The sequence below is a fragment of the Bos indicus x Bos taurus genome, chromosome 4 (assembly GCF_003369695.1).
Source record: "Bos indicus x Bos taurus breed Angus x Brahman F1 hybrid chromosome 4, Bos_hybrid_MaternalHap_v2.0, whole genome shotgun sequence".
In the NCBI taxonomy this organism is placed as follows: Eukaryota; Metazoa; Chordata; class Mammalia; order Artiodactyla; family Bovidae; genus Bos; species Bos indicus x Bos taurus.
Window position 1 is genome coordinate 75201243 of NC_040079.1, and position 19166 is coordinate 75220408.

Below are 19166 nucleotides of genomic sequence, written 5' to 3' on the forward strand. Positions count from 1 at the left end.
AGCAAATTTGGAAAACTCAGAAGTGGCCACAGGACTGGAAAAGGTCCGTTTTCATTCCAATCCCAAAGAAAGGCAATGCCAAAGAATGCTCAAACTACCGCACAATTGCACTCATCTCACACGCTAGTAAAGTAATGCTCAAAATTCTCCAAGCCAGGCTTCAGCAATATGTGAACCATGAACTTCGTGATGTTCAAGCTGGTTTTAGAAAAGGCCGAGGAACCAGAGATCAAATTACCAACATCCGCTGGATCATGGAAAAAGCAAGAGAGTTCCAGAAAAGCATCTATTTCTGCTTTATTGACTATGCCAAAGCCTTTGACTGTGTGGATCACAATAAACTGTGGAAAATTCTGAAAGAGTATTCCCATCTCTTATATCAATCACCTCAGATATGCAGATGACACCACCCTTATGGCAGAAAGTGAAGAGGAACTCAAAAGCCTCTTGATGAAAGTGAAAGTGGAGAGTGAAAAAGTTGGCTTAAAGCTCAACATTCAGAAAACAAAGATCATGGCATCCGGTCCCATCACTTCATGGGAAATAGATGGGGAAACAGTGTCAGACTTTATTTTTCTGGGCTCCAAAATCACTGCAGATGGTGACTGCAGCCATGAAATTAAAAGACGCTTACTCCTTGGAAGGAAAGTTATGACCAACCTAGATAACGTATTCAAAAGCAGAGACATTACTTTGCCAACAAAGGTTCGTCTAGTCAAGGCTATGGTTTTTCCTGTGGTCACGTATGGATGTGAGAGTTGGACTGTGAAGAAGGCTGAGCACTGAAGAATTGATGCTTTTGAACTGTGGTGTTGGAGGAGGCTCTCGAGAGTCCCTTGGACTGCAAGGAGATCCAACCAGTCCATTCTGAAGGAGATCAGCCCTGGGATTTCTTTGGAAGGAATGATGCTAAAGCTGAAACTCCAGTACTTTGGCCACCTCACGCGAAGAGTTGACTCACTGGTAAAGACTCTGATGCTGGGAGGGCATCAGAGTCTGCCCCATCTGACGCTTGGTGGGGCAAGAGGAGAAGGGGACGACAGAGGATGAGATGGCTGGATGGCATCACTGACTCGATGGATGTGAGTCTCAGTGAACTCCAGAAGTTGGTCATGGACAGGGAGGCCTGGCGTGCTGCAATTCATGGGGTCGCAAAGAGTCGGACACGACTGAGCGACTGATCTGATCTGATCAGTCCATTAACTTAGACTTACTACTAAACCAAGCCAGCTTTTGAACCATTTTAATTTTCCTACAAAAGTGGGATATGCACTTCTTACATCCTTAGGAAGGAATGTATTTGTGATACATCTATGAAGTGTTCTATAAGACATACAGATTTGGTTTAGCAGAGATGTACAGCATAGGCTTTAGTGGATGTGCTGACAGTAACACTGGAACATGGAATCTAATCTCACATTGCCTCTACAGCATTGGGTACCTGCCTTAATTTTGTTAAAATTGTTTTTTCTAGTTAAAAACAAAGAGTAGTTTACAGGCTCTCATCCAACGAAAAGTTTTGTAATTAGGCAGCTCTTTTCTCTATGCTATAAGGAACTAGATATATCAAAAATCTAAAGTGACTTATGATTGTGTTTTTGAACCCAGTAGTCCAACTGTATATTTTAAATCTGATTTTTAAAAAATGTCTGGTAAGTATATTTTGAGACCAGAAATACAAAGCATTTCTTTCCTTTTGTCTCAGATAATTTTCTGGGATGTAAGCTATCTAAAGTTTTTTTTCCCCAGTTAATATTGGGTTGGCCACAAAGTTTGTTTGGGTTTTTCCATTAAGATGGAAAAACTTGGTCAACTCAGTGCTGGTATATGTTTGTCTAATCTCAAAGTACATTTAAGATTACACACCAGATTCAGATGGGCACTTACAAATGACTCATCTGAGAAGGTGTTCCAAAAGAGTTTTCTATAAATTAGGATAACTGTTTGAAATAAAATTTGTTTCTTAAACAGGTCCATGCACAGATTTCACCCCTTGGACAACAGAAGAACAGAAGCTTTTGGAACAAGCTTTGAAAACATACCCAGTAAATACACCTGAAAGATGGGAAAAAATAGCAGAAGCAGTGCCTGGCAGGACAAAGAAGGACTGCATGAAACGATACAAGGTTGTAGATCTTGAGTTTATAGATTCCATTATCATTTAAATTATGGTGTTATACTTACTTCAATACCACCATAGTTGTGGGGCCAGTATTAGACATTTCCTAGCTCTGGCAATTAATTTAAAAAAATCAACCTTTTCAGTACAGATTTATCCAATTTGAATGTTTTACATATTTATATCAAACACTAGAAATGTCTGAAATCTTGACAACTTTTTGTCTAAGTAAAATGTTTGTCTTCTTCCTAGGAACTGGTTGAAATGGTAAAAGCAAAGAAAGCTGCACAAGAGCAAGTGCTGAATGCAAGTAGAGGCAAGAAATGACTTATGACAATCTTTGTTGCGTGTGCATTTTTATAATAAAACTGAAAATACTATACAAATTTTCATTCTTAAAATTATACTTAAAGTGTGTCCCAGCATAATTTCTCTGAACTCTGAGAATCTACCATTCACTGTGGTGGTCTTATCTTTTCAAAGTCTGACATACAGTATTTTATTCATATTTACCAGTATAGATTTTTTTTTTTTTCTTTACAACTTGAGGGTCTCAGTTTTATAATGTTCCAAATGTTTATTAGGAGCATTTTTAATCATGAAGCCAGCGCATGTTACTGCAAATCTGGTTAAAATCTGGTAGTTGCTCAATAGGACCTAAGGATTTAAAAGAAAAGACAGTTATAACTAAATAAAAGGAAAGTCCTTAGCCAACTTTCTGCATGGGAGACTAGGAGTCAGGCTTACCAACAGCAGCAACAGCTGGACTCTTATCATAAATATATTTGGTACACACTTCTCGAATTACCTCAGCATTTACAGCCTGAAAAATTGAAGATACAAGCATTCGAGGTTTTTTGTATTAGTAAAGACATTGTATACCTGGAATATTTTAGAGCTAAAGCAAATTTTATGATACCTATCTTGAGCTGTTGTATTAATAACAAAGATTGTTTTACACAAGATCCAACAGTATCTAAGGACTACTTACATCAATTCTTGCTTCAAGCTCAGGGATGGGAATTCTTCGATTATAGCATAACATTTGCCTACCTATATCTTCACAGATGGGAGTGGAACCTGTTTTAATGAAAAAAGAAAACTAAGGACTGGAATCTAGATAAACCATGTGAAAAAAAGACCTAAGTCTTTATTCTTTTACCATCAAGTTGCAGCAACATGTTTGTTTTCAGAAGATTTTTGGCACGAGCAACTTCACTTTCAGTGACACTTGTACACAGTCGCATCCTAAAAGCCATTTGGAAAAATCAAAGGTCAAGTAATTTGAAAATGTTACGTGTTTTATGAGTTAATGACCTAAAGAAAGAAAGGATGCTATATTCTCTGTTATACCACAATGTACAATTGATTATGAATTCAATTTAGTAAAAAGTTGAAATTACTATTGATCCCAACAGGTTACACAAAGTTAAAATATTACTGATAATTTTCCTGGTAGGGTTAATTTCTCAAAAGGGATATGGTTAGCAGAGATTCACTACAATATAAAAATAGGCTGACTGCATTTTGAGAAATTCTACAGTCATTTTGAAAATTTGTGAATCCCCATGTGTTAGGATCTGACTTGCTAGGGGATAGATAGATCAGTGGGTCACTGGTTTCTCAAAAGAATCTAGCTGAGTCTAATTTAAACCTAATAATTAAGTTAATGATTACATCTCTTTAAGTCTGGCTCAGACAGTAAAGCGTGTGCCTGCAATGTGGTAGACCAGGGTTCAATCCCAGGGTCAGGAAGATCCCCTTGAGAAGGAAATGACAACCCACTCCAGTACTCTTGCCTGGAAAATCTCATGGATGGAGGAGGCTGGAAGGCTACAGTCCATGGGATCACAAAGAGTTGGACACAGCTGAGCTACTGCACTTCACTTCACATCTAGCTAGAGCGTAAACCATTTAAGAATGGTGTAGGAAAGGGACCAGAGCTAAATAACAGTTTTCCAAGAAGCCGTGGGACCTTCTGCCTGTCTCAAGGTACTAGATTTGACTAAAACACTACATTTCTTTTAGCAATGGCAACTTCAGATTCATTTTTAACACAGCCTTTCCAAGCCAAATAGGTTTAGAAATATTTCCTAAAATTCTAGTTGGCGTTTAAACATTTTTAACTTTTAAGATCTTTCTGAAGTAATCTGCTACTTAATGATTAAGAAGTTTATTTTTGGTTATTGTGATAGGCATGGGAAGTTTATCAGGACAGCACAGATAAATCTAATGGGAAGGAAATAAGCTTCATACTTCATATTTTTGCCCAGAGCTGTTCTTCAATGACATTGTCCTGATAGTATAATCTAGGGATTCAGTACCAGATTTCAAAAATAAAATTAAAAGACATCAGTTTCATGGGTGCATTAACATTTATGGGACAAAGGTCCATAAAAGAAAGGGTATTTCATACTCCTAGTCACACAGAGATGAACAATGATTTTTCAGAGATCTTGATAGTGTATGAATTACAATATGTTGAGCCAGTATGGTAGTAAAAACTTGCTACAGGGACTTCCCATAAGGGATGATAATCAAGTTATAGGTTTTAAGATGTTTGACAACTTATGTCTACATGAAAAGAAAAAAAAAAAGATCTCTTTGGATATTAAATATCTCTGTGAATATTCATAAAGCAAAATATTAAAAAAAAAAAGAAGAAGTTTCTATAATATAAATCAGCTTCACATGAAACCCAGAAGAAATGTGATCTTTAAAACATTGCAACAGTTGCTACTGTAGAACAGTACTTAGTCTTGTTCTCTTAATAAAATGCTATCACCATAAAAAATTAATCACCGTCAACAGTGTAAAAGAAAATAGTCTGAATTGGTAATTCTTAAGCAAGATTTAAATTATTTTCTCACCATTCTTTTTGAACAACATGTAGCATATCTGCAACAGTGGCTGGTTCACAAACCATATAGATTCCCCACAATCCTGTATCTGTGTAGGAAGTGTTGAAAGACTGGAAGCTATGGCAGAGGTTGCCATGACAGGTAAGCTGGGCCAGCTTGCTAGATAAATTCTGAAAGGAAAAGAAATTGTCCAGAAGAACTGTAGGTATACATGTGCAGACTACCAGAAAGAAAAATGACATGTAGAAATAGTGACTGCCCAAAAAGGCTGAGTTTCTCAGTTTTATTCAGCAATATCTCAATAAAAAGTGAAAATTCAATGAAACTAAGAATTATAGTTACCTCACCAGCCCAATGCATCATCCTCAGAGAAAGTCATAATGTTAAAAGAGTTAATCCTTAGAATTTGCACCCACTTCTAAAATAATAATCATACTAAGTCAGAGAAAAGCAAATATATCACTTATATAAATGTAGAATATTAAAAAACAAAGATACAAGTGAACCTATTTACAAAAGAGAAACAGACTCACAGACTTTGGGATTAACGTATACACACCACTATATATAAAATAACAAGGACCTATGCATGCCACAGGGAACTCTTAAGTAATACTCTGTGAATGGATTTATATAAATATGTATCACTTAGCTACATACCCAAAACTAACACAACTACATTGTAAATCAACTACAGTATAAAAATTAAAACCAAAAAAAAGAAGTGACAGATCCCGTCAGGACAGAGCTATCCCTAAAATTAAAAATGGGATGATCTCACATACTGTAGTTCAAGCACATTTTCAGGATCCCTTGGCTAATCCAACCCAGCATTCCACTTCTAGCACTGACTGACGTGGGATATGGTTATTAATTATGTGTTCCAGCTTTGTTGAATAATCACTTATAAAAACCATATAAACCAAAAAACTGAATAAACTATGCCAATTTGCTTTGCCAACAAAAAAGTTAAAAAGTTAATTTAAGAAGTAAAATAATGCACTATTACCAACGTACTTTGTAGAGCTTTTGGCAGTTTGCTTAAAAATCTGAAATACAGCATGTGAACCTAAGATATTTGTATGAAATATATTTTGTCAAAGTCTTTGAGTACAAATATATACATTTTGTTAGTTATTTAAAATCCTAAAATGATGCTGTTGAAGTGCTGCACTCAGTATATACTGTCAGGAAATTTGGAAAACTCAGCAGTGGCCACAGGACTGGAAAAGGTCAGTTTTCATTCCAAGGGAAATGCCAAAGAATGTTCAAACTGTCATACGATTGCACTCACTTCATATGCAAGTAAGCTTATGCTCAAAATCCAAATCCATCAAGTTAGGTGTCAGCAGTATGTTAATCAAGAACTTCCAGGTGTACAAACTGTGTATAGACTAAAGGTAGAGGAACCAGCGATCAAATGGCCAATGTTCACTGGATCATAGAGAAAACAAGGGAATTCCAGAAAAACATCTGCTTCACTGACTACAATAAAGCCTTTTACTGTGTGGATCACAACAGACTGTGGAATATTCTTAAAGAGATAGGAATACCAGACTACCTTACCTGTCTCCTGAGAAACCTGTACACAGGTCAAGAAGCAACAGTTAGAACCAGACTTGGAATAATGGACTGGTTCCAAATTAGGAAAGCAGTATGACAGGGCTATATATTGTCACCCTGCTTATTTAACTTCTATGTAGAGTACATCATGCGAAATGCCAGGCTGGATGAATCACAGGCTGGAATCAAGACTGCTGGGAGAAATATCAATAACCTCAGATATGCAGAGGATACCACTCTAATCGCAGAAAATGAAGATGAACTAAAGACCCTCTTGTTCAGGGTGAAAGAGTAGAGTGAAAAAGCTGGCTTAAGCCTCAACATTCAAAGAACTAAGATCATGGCATCCAGTTCCATCACTTCATGGCAAATAGAAGGGGAAAAAGTGGAAGCAGTGACAAATTTTCTTGGGCTGCAAAATCTGTGGATGGTGACTACAGCCATGAAATGAAGATCCTTGCTCCTTGGACGAAAAACTGACAAACCTAGACAGTGTATTAAAAAGCAGAGAAATAACTTTGCTGAGAAACATCCATATAGTCAAAGCTATGGTTCTTCCAGCAGTCAAATACTGATTCGAGAGTTGGACCATAAAAAGACTGAGCACCGAAGAATTGATACTTTCAAATTGTGGTGCTGGAGAAGACTCCTGAGACTCCCTTAGACTGCCAGGAGATCAAACTAGTCAATGGTAAAGGAAATCAACCCTGAATATTCATTGGAAGGACTGATGCTGAAGTGAAGCTCCAATACTTTGGCCACCATACTTTGATGTGAAGGCTTGGCTCACTGGAAAAGATCCTGATGGTGGGAAAGATGGAGGACAAGAGGAGAAGGGGGCAGCAGAGGATGAGATAAATTTTGAAGTAACTTCAGACATAACAGAATAGGAACAAAAATAGTACAAAGAATTACCTTTTCCAAATTCCTTAACAATTGTTAACTTATTTTCCTTTATCAATTCTCTTTAACATATTTTTCAACTGTTTGAGAACATAGTGCAAATATCCTTTTTACCCCCAAATACTTGTTAATATGCACTTCTGAAAAACAATGAATTTAACCTTACTACAGTTATAAAATTAGGATATTAATGTTGATATAGTACTATCAATGAATCCTTCTATCCTTAATCAAAATTTAACAATACACCAAAAGAAAGTTTTTTTTCTTGCCTGGGAGCAATCCAGGATCAGTTCATATGTAAGTCAAAATTCATAGCACAGTTTTATCTTCTCATTTATTATGGAAATTTACTTTTAAAATCACATACCATTCCTCCTCCGAAAGAGCGATCCCAGTTGCCAATCAGTGTGTTTGCAACCATGAGACAGATTGTATCTGGATGTGCCCAACCAACAGCTTCAACAGCTACCGCAAGATGTGCCAAAGGCATCTTGTCATCCCTCACTCGAATCTAGTTGGGATAAAGGATGCAAAGCTCTAGTTGAGATTACCACTCTATAACATGCTTGACAATAAACTAATTCACCAGTGCTATTAATTGCAAACTTAAAACGCTCACCATGACACTCTTGTTTTTTAAACAATCAGGCCTCATTATACTCCATAGTTCAGAAGGATTTCACCAAAAGATCTCTAGTTGAAATTCTACAGACACGTAGCTACCAGATAATTAATGTGGTCAAAAAGCTTTGCATTATTTAACTGGCAAAAATAATCATCAGTCTGAATTTTTCTGTCTAAATTTAGGCTAATCTCAACAGGCTTATTTTTGTACTGCCAATGCTAGTCTCATGTAACTGCCAAAATCAGGCTTCTTTCCAGATACTAATATATGAGCATCATCCCTAATGTGGCAAACAAAGCTTCTAATGAGGCTTAAAGAAATAGCTGACAGAGAGCAGATTTCTCTAGAAGTTCTGGCTTTAACAGCTACGCCCAGAAATGTACTGTGGGTAGACTCAGTCAGGAATAAATCTAATAGTGTCAAAATGTGGGATGTTTTTAAAATAAAAGATTACTTTTATGCCCTGCCAATAGGAAAATAGGCATAATGTCAAAAAGCACAAAAAGACCAAATAATACTTTCCTTAAAAAAGAAAAATAGGTGGTTAAATACATGGAACAGGAAGAAATATAAGCAACTGAATCCATATGCATTTGGACTCCTTTGGTTTCCTCCATTTTACTGTTAGGAACAGGCACATTTTGTACGAACGGTCATAAATACAACACAAGAAACCAAAAGGGTTAAAAGCTTAGGACGCTCGGCCTACCTCACTTCCTGTGAATTTGCACGGAGGCAGAGCTGGTATTTCTCCTTTGTGTGTGGACAAAGATTCACCAAAATGAAATTTTGCTAACTCAAGCAGCTCATCATGGGAAACTCCTAAATTGAAGGAAAATATTTCATATATCCAGCAGCAATAAAATGTAAAGCACACAATTAACTGCCAGTACTTCTGTTTACAATGAGCTTAAGGTGGTATAACTGATACAGGTTACACAAGGACTACTTGCAGTCAGTAAAAAGCCTTTTCAAGAGTAAGCTCACAAAGCACATTTTATCCCTGGTTGGTAAGACTTGCAGTTGCACAGATTTCTCATTCTGAATAACAATCAGTTTTCATCCACTGATTCAAAGATAAGGATAAGATAGCTTGAAGGTATTACTTTCCATACAAAATCATGTTATATTAAGTAATTAAAAGTCCTAAATGGTGGTGGTGATGGTGGTTGAGTTGCTAAGTCATGTCTAGCTCTTGCGACCCCGTGGACAGTAGCCCACCAGGCTCCTCTGCCCATAGGATTTCCCACACAAGAATACTGGAGTGGGTTGCCATTTCCTTCTCCAGGGGATCTTTCCGACTCAGGAATCCAACCTGGGTCTCCTGCACTGTAGGCAGTCTCCTGCATTACAAGTGAATTCTTTACCAATTGAGCCACTAGGGAAGCCCCCAAAAGTCCTAGTTGCAAACTAGCAAAAAAGGGTCACTTTTCAATAAAATTTTTAAAGTAGAAAAGAATATGAGCTCTGTATCATTTAAAGAAAGCTGGACATACTTTATTCTCTGTGCTCTGCTATCAAAATTCAGGACTAAAATAACCTCATACAGATTCCTGAATAAATTCATAGCTAATCAAACACTCACTATTTGCTATCCAAAATTTAAGAAGTACTTGGATTCTATAGCCCTATTTTCCAAACTTGAGCCTAAAGAGATTCAGTGAAAGATTCTTAAACTTACAAGACTAATTCAGGCATGGGTAAGTGCCTTAAAAAATATCGCCACGAAATTTTTTTTTTAATGAAACATTCCATTAGAACATAAAAGCACAACTTACACCCATATTTTCCAAAGAATCTCTGGTATAAAACAAGACAGTGAATGATTATATACACGTTCTTTTCACAATCACTACATAGGAGAGCCACCTTGATTATCAGTCCAGACGGTGACAATAGGAAGAACTTGGTGGTACAGAGATGACAAGCAGAGGGTAGATCCGTGAGCATGGACACAATTCTCAGCACCTGGCAACCACCTCCACTGTTTTACTACCTTTATCTGTAGCCCTCCTGGTTGGATGTTCCAGACTTTCAGCTCCTGTCCCAGTACCACCTCTACTTACCTCTATCTAAAAGGCAGGGGAGCCAATAATTTCTTTTCTTTTTTTTTTTAATGAAGCTGGGTCTGGCCTGTTTCACTGAATTTATAATGCCACTGCTTATAAGAAACATCATCGCTTATGTACCAATAAGACAATATGCTAATTAATCTAGGATAGGCCATTAATTGTAAGATATCCCAACTCTGACAATGTCAAAATGAACCAATGAACTGTGTGACAAAACCCACTGCATCCATATGCCACCAACAATGGCAGAATCTCCTAGACAACTTAGTTGTTGAGGCCCCATCCAACCAACAGTGTCCCCTTTCCAAGGCAGTTTCACTGTGGAACTCCAGTCACCACCAGCCATTTTAGAAACAGTGTTACTAACTCGAGAACTTTAGAGCACACAGAGCCACACAAAGGTACCATGTTTCTGACAGTTAACCTCATTTTCATCTTCTTCATTATTCCCAAGTAATAAAGTCTATCCTGGCCAACTAGAATTTTAAATTATTATCATTTCTAAAGGAAAATTTACACAAAAGAACATGCCATGTAAATCTTCGTTTTGTCTTAAAAAGAGAAAATAAAACTGGAAACCAATAAAATGTACTATTTGCCTAAATTCAGACTACTAGGAAATCTAGCAAAATCTAACCTGAACTTACTTTCTCTGTTCCTCCAAGGAGGCCTTGTCCTCATGCCACTTTCATGTTCAAATTCCCATTAAATAGTCTCAAAATCCCTTGTATACTTCCCCTTCTCAGTAATTAGCAGATCTACTGAATGAACGAACAAATCAAAGAATGAATAAACAACGTAACATACTCGGGCCATGCCTGACCAAGGATGAAGCTAGTTCTCAAGAAATAATTTAAAATCTCAAGAGATTCCCAAACTGTTGAACACTATCTTCCACTGTCATTATCTTCCAGCTCACCCATCTGCCCTTTCCTTGCAAGTAAATTCCATTATGTATGTACACTTATATACTAGAGGGTCACTAAGCTTTCCTATTAAAAAACTCTACTAAGTAAAGAGAAGACGGGGGAAGTCCAGTTTCAGTGTTCCGCATTGCCCTTACCCAGCATACTAAACAATTTGCTCTGTAAATGAAAACTCTAAAGATATCTCCCAACAGGATCAAACTGATAAGCATATCACTGTTTAAAATAGTCGTAGAAATTTAAACTTACCTCCAGCAGCAGCAAGTACTATTCTTGGTCCCTTATAATGTGTGGTTATATAATCCACTAAGTCCTTACGATTTATAGATCTGTAAATGGAGTAAGAAAAGCAGTACTAAAGGGAAATTTAAAAGCAAAGATCCTCACATAATATACCTTTATACCTCACATAATATACCTCACATAATATACCTTTAATATCCAATTAAATTGGATATTAAAGTTATTCTAAGTTAAATGCAGTCAGAAATAGGATATATACAACAAGTATCAAAGAATTTCAACATATATATATATATAAAATGTAGTATCATCACTTGTTTACTCCAGAAATAGGACCCAGATACCTGAAGTCAAGTAGGGCTAAAGGGTCATTCAAGTACTATAATGATACCATTTCATTCAGATTATTGGGGGTAAAAAATTACTTTCTGAAACATACTTTTTGAATGTTTGTGAATGTTAATTTTCACAATTCAAATTTTTTCTCAAAAAAAAAATCTGAGAATTATACCTACTTGATATTTTCAGTTGGTCCCAAAATTGTCCGTCCAAGTGCAGTATTTTGATAAGCTGTAGCATGAAGATAATCAAAAACAACTTCTTGTAAATTGGTTTCAACTTCCTGCATCTCTCTAAGGATTACTCCACGTTCACGTTCAATCTCTGCTTCTCCCAATGTGCTGTTTTGTATTATATCAGCAAGAATTTCTACAGCTAATTGAAAATAAAACACAGGAAGAAACACTGAGTCTTAATTTTCACTATTAATATCTATTAAATTAGCATCAGAAACCATGATAGTGACCAGCACTCAATACTGAATAAATGATTATTACACTGGAAGAAATAAATGTTTCTGTACATTTGATATACCTAAAAGGAATAAATTAAAATGAAAAATATAATCCCCTGTGGTACAGATGAGCTTGGAGAAAATTCCTAAATTTGCGAGAATTAGTGTCGTCTCAAACATCTTTCCCCACTTAATTACAATTAATGGTCAGTGCTGGTTAGATTCTGACTGTTTATCAAAGACTCTGATAAATGATGATTCAACAGAGCTGGAATAGTTAACAGTTGTAGAAAAGGATAATTACCCCAAAAGACATACATGTGACTATCAAAGGATAATTAAGTGACCCTTGGGGAAGACTGATAAAACCTTCAAATATTTATACAAAAACAACCCTAATTTGTAAAAAGTCACAAGTAAACTAAAGGATATATCATGCTATTAAGCAATTTTATCAGAGAAAGTACATACTTCTCCAAAAAAGAGAAACCTAAACTATCCTTGAAGAATTAGTATACAGTTGTAATCACAATCTAAATTTTAGTAAACAGAAAACAAATTTATCAACTTTCATTATGTTACCCTGCTATAAACTTCTGTTCTTTAAGTTCACTTAAAGTGGACTTGTTTCAGAAGCAAAAATGTTTCAGTACCAAGGACTTCTGTAATTAATTACCTCTACATTGCCCAAAATGACAAAACAGACTGCAAGAATAAGCTGGGACTGAGATTATGACCAAGAGGAAAAAATAATTTGTAAAACCAAATTAAAGCTATCTGTCCATCTAACACCATGTTGTGAATCAAATAAAAAATGCTCCAATAAAATTTAAAAACAATAAAATCCCATCTGTCCAGAGAAGTAAAGGCCCAGATGGGTAAGGAAGAGCCCAAAGACAGATGGGAAAATGAGAGATCCTGTATGAAGAGCCTCCTCTATTTGGAAGTAGTAGTCTAGACTAGTACCTAAAAGTGGGGATTCATATTTCCCAATATTTATGTTTTAATAAGAATCTTCTTTCTAATGTATATTTAATACTGAAATTTAAAAGCATAGATCCTCAATAACATACCTGAAATTAAATTGGACCTTAAAGATATTCTAAGTCAAATGCAGTCAGAAATAGGATATATACAAGTATCAAAGAATTTACATACACACACACACACACACACACACATATATAATACCATCACTTGTTTATTCCAGAAGCAGCTACAAACCCAAACAACCTGGAGTTAGGTGGGGCAAACTATTATTTAGGTATTCTAATGATACAGTTTCATTCAGATTGGTCATCACCAGAGATGGGGGAGGGAAAAATGAGTGAACTGTTTTAGGTTTATTTTTTTGGGTTTTAGTTTAAATAAATTGAATTTTAGAAATTCAAATTTGAAATTGAAATTAATGTAAAGGAAGCTAAGAAAGAAGTGCACTCCAGGAGGAGGAACCAGAATATGCAAATGAAATAAAGAAGCAAGCACGTTCTGTTCAAAAACAAAGCCTGGCAGTCAGAAAATATAAAATATGTTCTGGCTTGTAAGAGAAATGAAAAATTCAGATAACACAACAGAGAAAAAACAAAAATAAAAAGTAGACAGTAAAAGTGAACATATAATAAAACAGTTAAAAATCATTTACTACCCAGGTATGACTCTGGAGGAATTAATATTTGAATCAAGTGTTAGGACCTGGTTTGTACAAGTCTTGCAGCCTATAAATATTTAATATCATTTGTCATATTGGTAGAAAAAATAGGTGCCCCCTCACCCGGAGTTTGATTCACTTATTTTCACATTTCTGGGGTTTAGTCTTTCTCAAGAAACATAATGAAAACAGTACTAAATTGTTTCTGAATGCCTGTGAAAATTACATATCTGCAGTATAAATAATAATACCTCTTGGCAAATCTTTAGAGAATGCTTTGGCATAATATACAGTCTGCTCTCTGGAGGTATAGGCATTGAGATGAGCACCCATATTTTCGATTTCAAGTTCCAGATCTAATTGGGATCTCTTTTTGGTGCCCTGAAATAAAAGAGAGAGAGGGGGGAAAAATATATATATATATAAATATAAAATCTCTTCCTTTATCCCTCATTTGTTCTACACAGTTCAAACAATGAATATGAGGTGAGGACAGAAGCCTATGTACAGTTTGATGTAAGGACCAAATTTGGTTTCTAAACTACATCGGGCTTCGGAAATAGTGACATACTTTCAGATGACATTTACATCCCAAGAGAAAATCTTTGTTTCACCTCTACAGAGCAATTATCAGTAATTATTCCAGGTAATTATCCTGAAAAAAGAAAGATTCTAAAAAATAATAAAAATAAGACATGCTATACTTTTGAAGTAGTATATATAAGACATATATATAGTCTTATATATAAGACTATATCACGTAGTCTTAGAATAAGACTTTGTGTTTACTATCTCTTAAAATGTATTTAAAAAAATAATAACTTGCCTTAAAATGTATTTAAAAAATAATAACTTGCCTTGAAAGCCATATGCTCCAGAAAGTGAGCTGTTCCATTATTCTTCTCATTTTCATATCGACTTCCAGCATCAATCCAGAGCCCAACCTTAATATAGTCAGGTAAGAATTAGATAAGACGTCTTCTTCTTTCTTTTGAGGGGATAAGGAAGGGGTGGGAGCAGTGTTCTTCCTTTTTCTGACAAATGCTTTCCAGTCTTAACATTAAAGTTTTCTTGACTGGATTGACAATATAATCCTATGAATTATGAGATTTAAAAATTTTAGTCGTCAGTCTACTGGGTGCCGCAAACACTTACTTGGCAGCTTTACTGAGGACCCAGATTGTTAGCCCAGTGTGTTACTACAGTCAATTATCAAGTATAAGATAAAGAACATCAGAAGAGACTGTCAGAAGATCTAGGTTAAGATCCTGTTCTGTCATGTATTAGTTGTGACCTTGGACAAAACCATTTAACTTCTCGAATCTTGTTTTTCAACTATCAAATGGATGAAATGATCCCTGCTACAAAGAAGTATTTTAAAGATCAAATAAGACAAGATATGTAAAAACATCTAGCACACGGTAGTCCAGCAAGTATACGGCTCTCATTATTATCAACACTGCACAGTACAACCTGCTACAAGATGTAGTCACTTAAACTAAGCACACACGCATCCAGTATGGAAGTATTACAAGAAAAGCGTCACAAGGGACAATCACTTGTCAAGGCAAAATAACTGCTGCTCCTTCCAACTACCTGCCAACCTACTGAAAAGCTTTACACGTACAGTCTGCTGTCTCCTAATGAGGGGTCAAACTAAAGCACTTACTGTGCATGTTGCGAGCCCAGAGTCTTCAGAGGCCACCCTGAGTCCATTCGCCAAACAGGTTACTCGAGTTTCAGGAACATTCAGAACAACTTGTGCAGCAGCCTGTGTACTTCTCAATCTGTTTCCTCCAAAATATAAAGACTGGTTGGGGAGAAAGGAAGCAGCAAAACATATCACTGTTCTTAATACAAATTACTGATTGGAAAACCAAATCTATGTCAAAGAGACTCTAAAGTACTCTTTCCTCCTTAACTTTTACTTCACTAGATCCACCCCTTTGCCTACCCTAGGAATATTCCTCGACCAACCACTTTCCTAAAGCCAGCAACAAGTCTACAAACATGCCCTTTCCTGAAGAAAAATGAACAGTTTTTGTCATTATCCTAAAAGAAACTACTTTTATTTCAATACTTCTAGAAATGTTTAGTACTCATAAAGGGAACAAGGGGAGGAAAAGGTCAAGAAAAGGAGAAAAAAATATAAAAATACACTCACAGCATAGAAATGCTTAGCTTCCACTGTTCAAGAAAAGCAAAGTTTTGAAAAGGACAGAAAAAGAGGGTAGAAAGAAGGGTAATTACTCAAGATACACTCTGGCTGACTGATTAATTGACTATGGACTATTCCCAGGTCCCCACATGTTTTCTTCTTTATACATATGTTAAAAGTCCCTCGAACTCTAGAGAAAGCTAGTCTCTTACGAGAAAAATACATATACAGACAAACTTTTCCTTTAGCTGCCCCAGGGTTCACAGGAACCAGAGCTGATGATCAGGACGAGAGCCAGTTTTAGGCAAAAAGAGAACTCGGAGCGGATGGGGGTGGGTCCTCAGTTTTTAACAGCAACCCCCACCGCCCCCCCCCACCCCCGCCAATTGTAACCACTGCGATTTTAATAATCAACACACACTCTTTATAATGACTGAGTAACTGGGGGAGGGGGTTAGTAAACCACGGTCATCCCACACGTCCCTGGCAGGTCACGCGCTGCGGGTGACCAAAGCCAGCCCAGCGCCGACGGGAATAAGCGTCCCCGGCAGCCGGATGCCCCACGGGTCCCGGCTAAGGCCCGATCCGCAGGTGGAGGTGTGTGGGGCGGACGCCCGCGGCCCAGCCGGGCGCCCGTTAACTCAGGGTCGCCGCACAGGGTCCTGCGGGTAAGGCCCGGTCTAGCCTGATTCCAGGTGGCACCCAGACAAGTAGACGGAAGCTCACCCGCCCAGCAGCGCCTCCGATTAGGAGCCTCTCGGTGAAACCGCAAAGCCGCCGCCGCGCCGCAGAAAATAGCACCGCTCGGGCCACCGCCGCCGCCGCCATCGTCTCAGTTTGGGACTGTAGGAAGGGTGTGCTTCCGGGGTCATGACCTGATGTCCCAGAGGAGAGGGCGGACCCCACCTAGCGACCATGATGGGAATGACAGTCCTGTAAGCGGTCTTGGAATCTTTCAGGACGTGGTGCTGACTGAAGAACACGAATTAGGGAGTCTGTAGAAGCCCCTGTATCAGCGGTTACTTTTATCTCCTACGACGTGCAAGTGCACAAATGTAGAAAAAGGTAACTTGGGGCAACATATTATCCCAGTGGTGGGTAAAATTGATTGGAAAAGGAGGGATTTGATCCGTAATATGAGGAACATGATTCCTCACTGTCCTTAGAGGAAGTCTCTAGTGCATGGGACGGGCGTGGTAAGGGGAGAGAAGCAAGTATCAGTGTTGACACCTATTCACACTTCAGCACCTTACAGTCTGGCTCATCCCATGCCACAGAAATTGTTGTGAAGCCACTAACTGCTGAAAGATGGACATACAATCCTTGACATGGATTTCTTTCTTCATTGTATCTGTTTAAAATTTTTGTTTATTTATTTTCCTGCATGGGGTCTTAGTTGCAGTACACGGGGTTCTTCCTTGCAAAGCGCAGACTTCTCTAGTGGTGGTGGGGCTCCAGAGCACGGGGGCTCTTTAGTTTGGGCGCCTGTAGTTGACTATGAACTATTGTAGCTCAGTAATTGCTCGCGGTGGGTGTAGTTGCACTGTGGCATGTGAGATCTTAGTTCCCGTGACCAGGGATCAAACCCATATCCCCTGTGTTGGAAGAGGACTATTTCTGTTAAGATTTGTTTGTTTGTTTGGCTGTGCTGGGTCTTCCTTGCTGTGGCAGTGGGGCTTTCTCTACTTGCAGAGAGAAGGGTGCTATTGTTCCATTATATACTGTTCTGTTATCTTGCACGGGCTTCTCATTGGAGTGGCTTCTCTTGGGCTCAGTAGTTGTGGCACACAAGGCTTAGTTGCTCTGAGGTATGTGGGATCTTCCCTGGACCAGGGATAGAACTGTGTCCAGTGCATTGGCGGGCAGATTCTTAATCACTAGACAACCAGCGAAGCCCTGGAAGAGGAGTCTCAACCACTGGACCACCAGGGAAGTGGACTTTCCTCATTGTATCATTTTATTTTACTTTATTTATCTATTTTGGCAGTGCTGGGTCTTGGTTGCTGTGCAGGCTTTTATCTAGTTGCAGTGAGCAAAGGCTACTCTCTAGTTGCCACTGAGGCACCAGGAAAATCCTCCTTTAAGAGCTGCTCTTTCTTCTAGTCCCTTCTTCTTTACTTTCTTGGGCAGCTCTTCATGCACATATATCTTAGTGCGACTAAAAATAGCCAGCACTGTAGTAACTGTACTATTCCTGTGCTCTTTTATAGATGTAGAAACTGGGATAAACAACTTGCCTGAGTTCAGTTTAGTTCAGTTCAGACACCCAGTCATGTCCGACTCTACAACCCCATGGACTACAGCACACCAGGCTTCCCTGCCCAACACCAACTCCTGGAGCTTACTCAAACTCATGTCCATTGAGTCCGTGATGCTATCCGACCGTCTCGTCTTCTGTTGTCCCCTTCTCCTCCCACCCTCAATCATTCCCACCATCAGGGTCTTTTCAAATGAGTCAGTTCTTCGCATGAGGTGGCCAAAGTATTGGAGTTTCAGCTTCAGCAACAGTCTTTCCAATGATTATTCAGGACTGATTTTCTTTAGGATGGACTGGTTGGATCTCCCTGCAGTCCAAGGGACTCTCAAGAGTCTCCTCCAACACCACAGTTCAAAAGCATCAATAATTCAGCACTCAGCCTTCTTTATAGTCCAGCTCTCACATCCATACATGACTAGAGTTCAGGATACTAATAATAGGCTGTAGCTCCAAAGCCTTTGCTCTTAAGGCTTCCTGCCTTAAGCTGAAAGCTGATGTTCCCCAGGGTTTTGGACCTCGGCCTGGGCCTCTTCCACTGCACATTCTCCCTGATGGTTTCCACTTTCACCTGAGGCCTTCCCTGTTTGTCTTTCTTTTGAGACCAGGCCACTTAACCATTCAGTGACTAGACAACTACACTTTAATATCCCATTGGCACCTCAATATCAACTTGTCCAGAATGCACTTCACTGGCTTGCTCCTAAGTCTATTCTTGTATAGTCAATGAAAACAGCCAATGATACCTCCATTAATTAGACATCCAAACCAGAAACCTGGATTTAATCCTCAGCTCCTCCCTGTTTCTCATTCTCAACATCCAATTAATACACCCCTTTCCAGCCTTTTCAATCTACTCCAGCCCAACTGTCATAGTGTTTGGAACAAGGGGTCTTTTTTGAGTGCAACTTTTAGTATGATAGTCCCATTGTGAAGAACCCCCCAGTAACTTCCCTTGGTCAGGATAAAGTGAAGGCTCCTTAGTATGGAAGATAGGT

The 19166-nt window shown here is 38.1% G+C and overlaps 2 protein-coding genes across 5 annotated transcripts in view; one reads left to right on the forward strand and one right to left on the reverse strand.

The window, feature by feature from the left end:
* Positions 1–2525, forward strand: part of DNAJC2 (DnaJ heat shock protein family (Hsp40) member C2) — a 37514-nt gene extending 34989 nt beyond the window's left edge. For all 4 annotated transcript variants that reach the window (XM_027539738.1, XM_027539736.1, XM_027539739.1 and 1 more), the window contains 2 exons: positions 1972–2126; positions 2372–2525. In XM_027539738.1, the coding sequence (XP_027395539.1) occupies positions 1972–2126; positions 2372–2446 (230 nt within the window). In that variant the 3' untranslated portion in view covers positions 2447–2525. The remainder of the gene's footprint in view (positions 1–1971; positions 2127–2371) is intronic.
* Positions 2123–16781, reverse strand: PMPCB (peptidase, mitochondrial processing beta subunit). The gene is made up of 13 exons (XM_027539740.1): positions 16641–16781; positions 15426–15566; positions 14614–14700; positions 14008–14137; positions 11831–12029; positions 11322–11401; positions 8784–8896; positions 7817–7960; positions 4990–5150; positions 3282–3367; positions 3111–3199; positions 2867–2942; positions 2123–2776 (listed from the first exon to the last, which is right to left on the reverse strand). The coding sequence occupies exons 1-13, from the start codon at positions 16740–16742 to the stop codon at positions 2712–2714; spliced, it is 1473 nt and encodes a 490-aa protein (XP_027395541.1). The 5' UTR covers positions 16743–16781; the 3' UTR covers positions 2123–2711.
* Positions 16782–19166: the final 2385 nt, after the last annotated feature.